Source organism: Gorilla gorilla, chromosome 4, assembly GCF_029281585.2.
Source record: "Gorilla gorilla gorilla isolate KB3781 chromosome 4, NHGRI_mGorGor1-v2.1_pri, whole genome shotgun sequence".
Lineage (NCBI taxonomy): Eukaryota > Metazoa > Chordata > Mammalia > Primates > Hominidae > Gorilla > Gorilla gorilla.
The window spans coordinates 29,689,839-29,702,613 of NC_073228.2; the positions used below are offsets into that span (position 1 = coordinate 29,689,839).

Here is a 12,775-nt window from a genome sequence, read left to right on the forward strand (position 1 = left end):
GGGAGTTTGAAACCAGCCTGGCCAAATGATGAAACCCTCATCTCTATTAAAAATACAAAAATCAGCTGGGTGTGGTGGTGCACACCTGTAATCCCAGCTACTCAGGAGGCTGAGGCAGGAGAATTGCTTGAACTTGGGAGGCAGAGGTTGCAGTGAACTGAGATCACGCCCCTGCACTTCAGCCTGGGTGACAGAGCGAGACTTTTGTCTCAAAAAAAAAGAGAAAGTCTTCATCAGTCAGTTGAAAGTTGTTCAATTAAAACATTTTACTCAGCTGCCTTCACTGAATGGTGATTAAGAATCATTTCATTAATTGTTTAAGCCTAGAAAGAGAGGCAAAAAAAAGTCTCATAGACTGTCTTTAGTATTATTGGGAAAAGTGCTTTCAAAAGAACAATTACAGAAAAGATTGTTTTAAGCAGAAACCAAGGTATTCACGATCTGACACGTCTCATGGCATTGTAAATACTCTAGCGCAGGAGTTAGGAGTGTCTTTAGTCTATCATGGCTAAATACAGATATCTCTGGCACCCAAGGCTTAGCTAGTTATATAGTTGGGCCCCTAAAAGTGCTTCAGGTTTCACTTGCAGCAGTTCTAGAGGTTTCCTATTCCTGCTCGGGGGATTTGTTCATTATGAGCATAATTTGACTTTAACCTAATCTTTTAAAGCTTGGTACACTGCCTCCCATTCTGGACAGGAACACACAAAGAAAGAAAGGGAAGGCTTAATTTATAAATTAATTCAACAATTATTTACTAAGAGCCTACTATATTAAAGGCTACTTACTTAGATTTTTTTTTTTTTTTTTGGTGAGGTCTCACTATGTTGCCCAGGGTTGAGTGCAGTAGCAGGATCATGGTTCACTGCAGTCTCGACCTCCCAGGCTCAAGTGAGTCTTCCACCTCAGCCTCCCCAGTAGCCGGGACTACAAGGTGCAGGCCACCATGCCCAGCTAATTTTTTGTATTTTTGGTAGAGATGGGGTTTCACTATGTTGCCCAGACTGGTCTTGAAATCCTGGCCCCCAGCAATCTCCTTGGCCTCCCAAAGTGCTGGGATTACAGGCGTGAGCTACCATGCCCAGGCTTATTGTTGTGTTACAGCATTCTTTATATATTTTGGAGACTAGATCCTTATCAATTACATAATTCACAGATATTTTTCCCTATTCTGTGGGTTGTCTTTTTACTTTATTGATAATGTCCTTTCAGCCACAGAAGTTAGTCCTGGAATTTTAAAGCTGAAAGATAACTAATAGATCATCAACCTAATTCTGCCCCCAACCTACCACATTTTTTTTTATTATACTTTAAGTTCTGGGACACATGTGCAGAATGTGCAGGTTTGTTACATAGGTATACACGTGCCATGGGGGTTTGCTGCACCCATCAACTTGTAATCTACATGAGGTATTTCTCCTAATGCTATCTCTCCCCTAGCCCCCCACCCCCCTACCCCCCAACAGGCCCCGGTGTGTGATGTTCCCCTCCCTGTGTCCATGCCCATTTCATTTTTTAAAAAAAGAGACAAGTTCTTTCTTTGTTAGCTGAGGCTGAAGTGCGGTGGTGCAGTGATGGCTCAATGCAGCCTCCAATTCCTGGGCTCAAGTGATCCTTCCACTCAGCCTCCCGAGTAGCTAGGACTACAGTAGGCAAGTGCCACTACAACTGATTAATTTTAAAATTTTTTATAGAGAGGTGGCCTTGCTGAATTTCCCAGGCTGGACTCATAGTCCTGGCTTCAAGTGATCTTCCTGCCTCCGCCTCCCAAGGCTCTAGGATTACAGGTGTGAGCCAGTGCTCCAGGTGCTCACCCATTTTATTTTACTGCTAAGGACACTAAAGCCCAATGAACTGAATTAATTTCCTTAATGGCAGAGTCAGGAACACCTGCTTTGTAAATTGTACTGTGATACCAAATAGGCTACAGTGTTCTTAGAGGTTAAAAAAATCACAAATGGAGCATTAGAAAAGAATATAAAATACCTGATAATCACATGTGATTCAGTGTGGTGTGGACTATAAAGGTACAAGGAACTTAGAAAGACAGTTGGAGAGATAACGGTGTTCATTCACTTTATGGACAAGTAGATGGAGGATAGAAACTGACAAGACAATTAGGGAAAGTAACTAAGGTATTAAAAAATGTAAGTCAAAGTATTAAGCCCCATCTTTACAATGGCTTCACATCAGCTTTCACACTCACCTTTAATATCATTTGCAGTTTTCAACTTATGCAGAGTCACCATTCCTTTTGCTTAAAGACAAGATTAAGAATCAAAATTACATGAATTTCTGAAGTTATGGAAAGTAGACTAGGAGGGCATAATTTATCTTATTTTTTTCCCCAGATGAGTGAAAAAATTAAGAAAATGTCAAGGTTATATGGGATATCCATCTTCTTTCATATTGTTTCTTTTGGTGCCTTAATGCATTGCACTCCAAAAGCAAAAATTGAAAAGCACTATAGTGTCAGCATTGAAATCAAGACTATTCATTTATCATCTTTTAGGATGTAAAGAAGTGGAATGACTTTGAAAATCTGTTGATTCAGGAGGAAGATGATCTGTTACCCACTTCATTTTCATGAATGCTTTGTTTAGGAAGGTATTGACTAATTAGATACCTTTTAATGAGATAGATATTTCTTTCTAGTGAATTATCCTATCAAATATGTGGGTATAATTAACTAACTGCAAAATCTTCCTTCACCCCACCCCTTTCTATGGCCAGAACAACAACCAACCAAAACCTTAATAGTACAGATTTAACTTTTTTTCTTTTCTTTCCTCTAAAAATGTGGGAGTAGTTTTGTTTTCTAAGCGTGAGGAGATTAATACTCAGGAAAAAAGTGTGGCTATAATAACTCAGTTTCCTATGTTTGGTTTGGTTTGGCCTGGCCAGATAAACCAATAATGTATTATCTTAATATCAAAAAAGGTCCATGGCAGATGATGAAACACAGAAACATGGAAAATGCTTGGTGATCCCTTTAGGTTATAGAGGCTATATAAGGTAATATATAATGCAGAAAGCAATACATATAAAGAAGAAATATCTTTCCTATGGGGAAAGGATTAATTCTAATATAAAACACATAATCTGTAGAATTCAGAAAAACCTACACCTATGAAGCACGTTTTCTTTCCCTGCCTCTGATCTGGTCACTCCCTCTCTCTCTATTGCTTGGCTCTTCTCCCTTCCTGGATATTAGTTTGCTAGAGGCATCCTATGCCATTCTTAGACACTGCACGTGGCAATATGCTGGTTGAGAATGTGACTTAGAAGATGACAAGGAGCAGACTTTATTTTTATATGGCGACTTTTTTTCTAAATGTATGTTAGACTTTCTCTGTGTCCCTAGTAAGTAAAGTTTTAGAAATTCTCATGTGGAACCTTACAACCCCAGTGCCTCTGAAGGCCAGAGTGAAGTTCTGAATGTTCACCATCAAATAACATAAATTTTAGCAGGTCTTGAAGTTGTTCATATATGAATGTTATTTCCACGTTATCATGCTTAGGTAGCTGAAATTCACCTTTATTCTTTAGAAAGTAGAAATGGTGAAATGGAAATGGGAGAAAAAGATATTTAAGTGTGAAAAATGCCATTGCCATTATGCCTATGTCTGTCATCTGAAATTTGAGTGTGAAGACTTAAATCACAGTAGTATATTTGAAGGCAAATGTGTCAATATGGCATTAAGAAATAAAATTTGTCCCTTAATACTTATATAAAGAAAACTTTCTTTAAAAGTTTTTTTTAGGTGGAGTCTCACTCTGTCACCCAGGCTGGAGTGCAGTGGTGCGATCTCGGCTCACTGGAACCTCTGCCTCCCAGGTTCAAGCGATTCTCCTGTCTCAGCCTCCCGAGTAGCTGGGAGTGTGCCACCAAGCCTGGCTAATTTTTGTATTTTTGTAGAGACGGGGTTTCACTACGTTGGCCAGGCTGGTCTCTAATCCCTGACCTCAAGTGATCCACCTGCCTCGGCCTCCCAAAGTGCTGAGATTATAGGCGTGAGCCACCGTGCCCAGCCAAAGAAAACTTTATAAGTGAAAATGTAGTATTATTGAGTGAATCTTTGAAATAGAAACCAGTATTTGAAATTTCTAAAAATATGAAACATACTTTAAAACATCTAAATTTTCTTTAAGGCACTGTAGACTTCACAGAATAAAATATATTTCAGTGGCAGTAGGTGGATTGGGGCTTATGAAGTGAAGAAAACATGTGGGCGAGCTGGGTAGCCATGCGAAATGTATATGTTTGATAAAGAGACTGGAAGAAAAAGAAAGAATAGCACTAGAAAAACAAGGGGAAGCTGGAGCAAAAGAAAAAATATATTTTTAGAGATATGGAGAAGATAATAAAAGAGGAAAAGAGAAGAAGTGGAAGAGGAGAAAGAAGAATGATAGAAAAGTAAGCAAAGATATCTGAAGTGTTGTGCCTTCCTGGCTTTATAAATGGTTAAGAGCCAATTCTGATATGGGTGACTCGCTTATGTTACCTGGGGTTAGTTTTACAGAACTGTTTGTTCTGAGTTGCCCAGATAGGAGGGATTATCTTAAGAATGACCTTGATACAGCCGCTTCGGTTAGTGAATCTTCAATTATCTGAAAGCAGGAGACTAGAACCTCTATCAGGTAATCAACAAGTATTTATTGAGCATATACTGTGTACTCAAAAACTAAGCTTTTGTGAGAGTGGGAACCTTGCTTTATCTTTTGGTCATTGCCAAACTTTCTTGAACAGTGTCTGGGTGCTCAAAAAATACTTATTGGTGAACATAGAACTTATACATGGCCATGGGAGATGGTTTCCAGTATCTCCAATTGGCAGTATGATTTTAAATGCTGGGGATAAAAACTACCAAGTGAACATTCCTGAAAGTTTTCTGGCACCAACAACAAAAGCAGCAATAGATGGGATAGACTGGACTTATTAAAAGGTAGATATTTTTTCTTTTACAAATAAAATACAACAGGACTAACTTGGAAATATTAGTCATGGGTACCCAGAATTTAAATTTATTTTCTATTAAAATTCATTTTGTGGATACTTGCATAATACACCTTAAATTATTCTTACATCCTCCTTTTTTATTTCTTTTTACAGACAAGGTCTCACTCTATCATCGAGGCTGGAGTGCAGTGGTGCAATCACAGTTCACTGCAGCTTCAACCTCCTGGGCTCGAGCAATTCTCCGACCTCAGCCTCCTGAGTAGCTGGAACTACAGGTGTATGCCACCACACATGGCTAATTTTTGTAATTTTGTGTAGAGATGGAGTTTTGTCATATTGCCCAGGCTGCTCTCCAACTCCTGGCCTCAAGCAATCTGCCTGTCTTGGCCTCCCAAATTGTTGGGATTATAGAAGTGAGCCACCATGCCCTGCAACATCCTCCTTTTTGAAACACAGTCAGGCTTGCAGAGACACAGCAAATTTCTTTTTTGTCGCACTTGTTAGGAATGCAGATGCAGAGAATAAATCAAGATTACTTAAAAATGAACTCAAGATTGAGGTTGTACGTGTGTGGTAAGAGGGCAGAGACAAGTTTTACCTTGCCTCTGTTGATCAATTTCACAGCATAATGTTCAAATCTCCCTTTCATTTGGAACATGGCATTTTGGCAATAAGAAACTTACTTTAGAAATAATTAAATATAAGGGGCCTACAAGCAAAAAGTACTGAGATTATGTATTAAATTTCAGAGGCATCCAGAAAGGAACTTTAGATTATTAGCTATATTTATTTATTTATTTTTTGAGATGGAGTCTCTCTATGTTGCCTAGGCTGGAGTGTAATGGCACAATCTCGGCTCACTGCAACCTCCGCCTTCCAGGTTCAAGCGATTCTCCTGCCTCAGCCTCCCAAGTAGCTGGGACTACAGGCGCGCACCATGACGCCCAGTTAATTTTTGTATTTTTAGTAGAGATGAGGTTTCACCATGTTGGTCAGGCTGGTCTCAAACTCCTGACCTCAGGTGATCCACCCGCCTTGGCCTCCCAAAGTGCTGGGATTACAGGTGTGAGCCACCGTGCCCGGCCTAGCTATATTTATAAAAAAGTAAGATTTTAATATGAGTAAGAAAAGGGAATGTAAATACATTGGACATGGATAAAAAAGCACAGAAATTATGTATGCATAAGGAAAAAATTTGTGGTGATAAAATTATGGATTATCATTGGAGGACAGAATTAAGAATTATTAAAATTTCCTTTTTTCATCTTTTCATTTGCTAAATATAGAAATTTTCTATATTGAACATATATTACTTTTATAACCAAGAAAACACAGATAAAAATACACATATAGCATCAGATTACAATTTTATATTGTATAATAAATTTTCACTTACGTTTAAACTTCTTCAGGCCCTCCATTATTGAATTAACATTAATCTTTCCATTTCCTGTAAAACATTTTGGTTTAGATACAGAGGCAGTCACATAAAAATTCATAACAGTTGGGAATTATTAAAAACAATATAATAGGCTGAAATTCTTCCATGAGTTAGAAGAACTAGAAACATTGGTTTGCTTTGGAATTTGGATTCATTTTTCTGTCAGGTGAATATGATGGAAAAAAAAAGATGAACTTTTGTTTTGGTTCTGTCTGGCTCTGTCCTTCAGGCTGGAGTGCATGGCATGATTATGGCTCATTGCAACCTTGACCTCCCTGGCTCAAGCGATACTCTCACCTCAGCCTCCTGAGCAGCTGGGACTGCAGGTGTGTGCCACCACACCCAGCTCATTAAACAATTTGTTTTTTTTTTTTTTTTTTTTTTTTTGTAGAGATGGGGGTCTCCATATGTTGCCCAGGCTGGTCTTGAACTCTTGGCCTCAAGTGATCCTCATGCCTTGGCCTCCCAAAGTGTTGGGATTACAAGTGTGAGCCACTGTGCCTGGCAAGGATGAGTCTTTGAAAGAGATACCTATTTCTACATTTTTTTTTTTTTTTTGAGGCAGGGTCTCTCACTCTGTCACCCAGGCTGGAGTGCAGTGGTGCGATCTCAGCTCAGTGCAACCTCTGCCTCCTGGGTTCAAGTGATTCTCGTGCCTCAGACTCTGAAGTAGCTGAGATCACAGGCATGTGCCATCATGCCAGCTAATTTTTTTATTTTTAGTGAGATGGGGTTTCGCCAGTTTGGCCAGGCTGGTCTCGAACTCCTGGTCTCAAGCAATCCACCCACTTCAGCCTCCCAAAGTTCTGGGATTACAGGCTTAAGCCACTGTGCCTGGCCCTATCTCTGCTTTTCAAAAAGCAGTTCATCTTTTCTGTGCTTTAGGAAATTATATTAATCAAAGGGACAAAAATAAGAAGGAACAAGGTATTTTGAGGGAACTGTGGGTAGTTCAGTTGGTTTGGAGCATGACATGTTGGAAGTAGTGGAGGAGAAAGCTGAGAAGTACATGGGGGCTATGTTGCCGTGGGTTTTGTTTGGACTTTTTTGGGAACATAGGAAAGAGTCATGAAGGTTTCTGACCATTGCTATGTAAAGATTGATCTGAAGGCAATCTGCCTTTTTTAGAGGCAGGATACAGAGAGATAAATGAAACTGAATATGTTGGAAAGGAATTATTAAAGGAATAATTTTTGGAAAGAGAGTAGATGAGATCAAGAGTAGTGGATTAAGAAGGGTTGTAAAGAATCTCTTCAACTGGCTGGGTGCGGTAGCTCATGCCTGTAATTCCAGCACTTTGGGAGGCTGAGGCAGGCGTATCACTTGAACCCAGGAGTTGGAGACCAGCCTGGGCAACACGGTGGTACCCCGTCTCTACAAAAAATACAAAAATTAGCTGGGCGTGGTGGTGTGTGCCTGTAGTCCCAGCTTCTTGGGAGGCTGAGGTAGGAGGACAGCTTGAACCCAAGAGACGGAGGTTGCAAGGTTGAGCCCAGGAGCTGATAACATGCCACTGCACTCCAGCCTGGGTGACAGAGCCAGACCCTGTCCCCAAAACAAAAAACAAAATCTCTTCAACTGAAGAGAGAAGAGGAAGAAAATATAGGCAAAAAGGAAGAAATGAAAAACTAGAGAGAACAGAACATGGAGATATGTTTGCAACATATCCATATCCATATCCATATATATATTGCAACATATGTTTGCAATAAATTTGGTTCAAATTTATTGCTATAAAACCATGATTTGAGAAACCTAATGGTTCAGTGTCTCATCTCCTACTTTCAGTTGGGCTCCGTAGAGAAAGCGAAGTATGTCTCCTTTCTTCATCCTTGTATTCCTAGTACCTAGTATAGGGCCTGACATATTCAGTGACCAATAAATATTTGTTGGTTGAATAAATCAATATACTCTTTTAAATTCAAGGCCAGGCTGAATAGAAACTCTCTGACAACATCACTGAAGCATTATAGTAAGAAACGCTATCCTCCGATGCACTTAGAACATCTTTTTCTGGGATATCAGAACAGAAAAGAAAGTGGTAGAAATAAAAAAGTATTTATATAGCACAAGGGCCAGTGAGTAAGCCATGTAAATAGACTCCATAAACAATAATAAAATTTCAATAAACAAACAACCCCAAATTCCCCCTCCTTCCCCTGTGTATCTCTTCCTAATACTCATTTTATTTTCTAGTTTCACTCGCTGTAATATTTTTCCTTATTTTTCAGGCTGGAATCATACCATCAGGCACAACTAAGCATATTGGTTGTATTTGTGATTTAAGAAATGAAAGTCATGCACAATCTTTTTTTTTCATTTTTTATTTTTGAGACGGAGTCTCACTCCGTCACCAGGCTGGAGTGCAGTGGCGCAATCTTGGCTCACTGCAACCTCCCGCTCCTGGGTTCAAGTGATTCTCCTGCCTCAGCCTCCTGAGTAGCTGGGATTACAGATGTGTGCCACCAAGCCCGGCTAATTTTTTTTTTATTTTTAGTAGAGACGGGGTTTCACCATGTTGGTCAGGCTGGTCTTGACCTCCTGACCTCAGGTGATCCACCCGCCTCGGCCTCCCAAAGTGTTGGGATTACCGGTGTGAGCCACCGCGCCTGGCAAGTCAGGCACAATCTTAACATATCATGTCTTTTTTAAATCTTTTAGGTCTTTGATAGGCAAAAGGTGGCTCGTGAACCAGCATCATTGGCATCACCTGAGAGCTTGTTAGGAGGGTAGAATCTCAGGCTCTACCCTATTCTTGAACCAAAATCTGCTTTTTTTTTTTTTTTTTTTTTTTTTTTTTCTTTTTTTAAGGAGACATGGTCTTGCCCTGTTGCCCAGGCTGGAATGCAGCGGTGCAATCATAGCTCATTGCAATCTCGAATTCCTGGGCTCAAGTGATTGTCCTGTCTCAGCCTCCCAATTAGCTAGGAGTATAGGCATGTGCCATCACGCCTGGATAATTAATTTTTTTTTTTTTTGTAGAGACAGGGTTTCAGTCTATTGCTCAGACTGATCTTGAGCTTTTGGCCTCAAGAGATCCTCTTGCCTCAGCCTTCCAAAGCACTGGAATTATAGGTGTTAGCCACCATGTCTGGCCCCCAAATCTGCATTTTAACAAGACGACCAAGTGATTCATATGCACATTTAAGTTTGGGAAGCTATGTTCTAGTTGTTACAAAGCTAAGGATCATTTCTGAGGATGTTATGTACAGGATGACAAAAATACACTTCTTTTTTTTTTTTGAGACAGAGTTTCGCTCTTCGTTGCCCAGGCTGGAGTGCAATGGCACAATCTCAGCTCACTGCAACCTCCCCCTCCTGGGTTCAAGCAACTCTCTTGCCTCAGCCTCCTGAGTAGCTGGGATTACAGGTGTCCACCACCACGCCCAGTTAATTTTTTGTAGTTTTAGTAAAGACGAGGTTCCACTGTGCTGATCAGGCTGGTCTCGAACTCCTGACCTCAGGTGATCCACCTGCCTTGGCATCTCAAAGTGCTGGGATTACAGGCGTGAATCACCATGCCCAGCCCAAAAATACACTTCTAAGAAGGTAACATAATTATAAAACATACACCTCACCGTTAAATGTCAAATGAGGCATCAACTCCTTCATTTCTTCTTCTGTGAGCTCAATCCCTTCGCTTGCTAGAAAGTTGTCTAAGTTCTGGACATCACTCACCTCTACTTAGAAAGGGTGAGAAATGAATTGCAAAAATATTACAGAATTATTTGCAAAGGACAAAGAACACTATCTGTGCTTATATACATTATCATCCAGAATAGGAGAATCAGAAACAAAAATCTTTAATTCTGATTGAAAGAATCAGAAAGTGGCTACAAAGAAGAAAGTAACCAGGGGTTAGGAATTGACTGGTGGGTTGTTGCAAAATCCACAGCACATTAAAATACATATAGGGACTTAGTTTTATGTAACAACATTACAGATTAATGTAACAGGGGAAAGATAGAATTCCATCACTCTTAACACAGGAACCATTTTTAGTTTTTGATATTCCATTTTGGTCTTGGCAATAAGGCTGTACTTTTACAATGTGGAAATCTAATACATGTACACTTCCGTATTTTGCTTTTCCAACCTAAAATCATTCCTTCATAAACATGTTTCCAAGTTGCCATATAATCTTTACAGTTAGCATTTTAACATGGTATCCCATTAAACTGACATGCCATGGTTTATGTAGTAATTCCTGTATGGTTAGATATTTCTAATCACTTTCAATTTTCTCACGATTATGAGAATGAAAGTCCTTAGACTGAAAATTTTTCATTTTATTCAATAAAACTATTTTTAAAGGATAAATTTCTAAGACTGGGGTTAGTGGGGAAAAGGGTATGAATAGTTCTGTGGCTCTTGATATCTATTACTACTTTGAAGAACTGTTTTGCGGAAAATTTTGGAGACTAGTATGGGCACTGATATATAAATACAGATTAGTTATTGTTTTTTTTTTAAGTTTTTTTTCTTTTATTATTATACTTTAAGTTTTAGGGTACATGTGCACATTGTGCAGGTTAGTTACATATGTATACATGTGCCATGCTGGTGCTTACTCAACTTCAGCAGCATCCACAAAAATGGAACATACGTTATATGAAAAATCTGAACACTTATGAATAGAAAATATTCTTCTCCAATATTAATTGCAAATATTAAGATGTTACTTACAACATCTTTCCATTATAGCTTGCAACTCACCCTTGATGTAACTGACAGCATCCATTAAGTCATTCAGGTCAACTGCTGTCTCACCTGTAAGGCAAGAAAAGTATACCCCAGAGTCAGATGAACTGATGTTACTGAGACCCTCACCATTAATGCTGTATGAAGTTCTGAAGTTATGAAGATCATAAGAAGTCAGTAATCTTTTTCTTTTCTTTATTTTTTTGAGGTGGAGTCTCACTCTGTTGCGTAGGCTAGAGTGCAGTGGTATGATCCCAGCTCACTGCAACCTCTGCCTCCCGGGTTCAAGTGATTCTCCTGCCTTAGCCTCCCGAGTAGCTGGGATTATAGGTGCACGTCACGACGCCCAACTAATTTTTTGTATTTTTAGTAGAGATGGGGTTTCACCATGTTGGCAGGCTGGTCTTGAACTCCTGACCTCAAGTGAGCCACACCCACCTTGGCCTCCCAAAGTGCTGGGATTACAGGTGTGAGCCACCATGCCCGGCCAGAATTTACTAATCTTTAAATTTTTCCTTAGAGTTTTATGGACTTATCCTCAGAGATAAGAGTGTTATCTTAGAAACAAAGAAAGCTTTAATTGTGACAAATCTATCAATTTTTTTGTTTTTCTTTGTGTTAGAGACCACCAGAGTGGTCTAAATTAAGAAGTGATTGGTTACAGTTAAGCATAGGGAGAGGATAAACGACTCTGACCCTATGTACTTTTATTTAGTCAATTAATCAACAGCTATTTATGTATCACCTTCTAGGTGCCAGGCACTTGGATAGGCTTTGGGGATACAAAAGTAGGCAAGGTGACAGAGTTCTGGCTCTTAAGGAGTGTACAATGTAGTGAGAGAGACAGATAATAAACATACAAACAAAAAGGATAATTTGATGTACTGTTAAGATGCTATCAAAAATAAAATAGGGCAACATAATAAACAGTAATAGAGGATGGGATTGATTTAGACAGGGAGGTCAGGAAAGGCCTCTCAGAGCAGGGTCTATTTGGGTTGAAGGCTGAATGATGAGAAATGAGTAGCCATGTGAAGAGTTGGGGGAAGAGCATTCCTAGTAGAAGAACAGCATGTGCAACAGTCCTAAGGTGGGAATGAATTTGCCATGATCGAGAGACAGAAGGTCAGTGTGACAGGGGCCAAATCATGCAGGGCCTTGTAGGGCACGATGATAAAGTCTGCATTTTACTTTGATTGCAATGGAATGTCATTGGAGGCCTCGGAAAACTGGAGTAACTTGACCTGATTGCAGCTTTCAAAAGATCACTCTGGCTGGTGTGGATAGGATAAGGAAACTGGAGGAATGGAGACCAGACAGGAGCCTGTTTCACTGGCCCAGTAAAGAGATGACAGTGGCTTGGGCTGTGGTTGCAATAGTGGGCTTGGATTCAGGATGTATTTTTCAGTTTGAACCTAGATTTCTTTTTCGAAATTTTGTTTTCCCTTCTTTTCACAGGTGTTGATGAACCTAGATTTAAATGTGGGATATGAAGGAAGGAGAAATCAAAGATGAAACCTAGTCTACCATCCCCAATCAACAGGGTGGATGGGATGCCTTTACTGACTTGGGGAGGACTTGAGATATTTTAGGAGAATTAACCAATAATTCCATTAAATTGGTGATGACTTTTAGAAATTCAAGTGGAGATACCAAATAACTAGTTTGATATG

At 39.6% G+C, this 12,775-nt stretch overlaps 1 protein-coding gene and 1 long non-coding RNA gene across 2 annotated transcripts in view; one reads left to right on the forward strand and one right to left on the reverse strand.

Moving 5' to 3' along the window:
• EFCAB3 (EF-hand calcium binding domain 3) overlaps positions 1-10,075 on the reverse strand; it is a 46,303-nt gene extending 36,228 nt beyond the window's left edge. Inside the window, 3 exon segments of the mRNA XM_031011278.3 lie at positions 2,207-2,257; positions 6,357-6,410; positions 9,980-10,075. Coding sequence (XP_030867138.3) covers positions 2,207-2,257; positions 6,357-6,410; positions 9,980-10,013 — 139 coding nt within the window. The 5' untranslated portion in view covers positions 10,014-10,075.
• LOC129533499 (uncharacterized) overlaps positions 1-12,775 on the forward strand; it is an 88,016-nt gene that overhangs the window by 257 nt on the left and 74,984 nt on the right. The window lies entirely within an intron of this gene.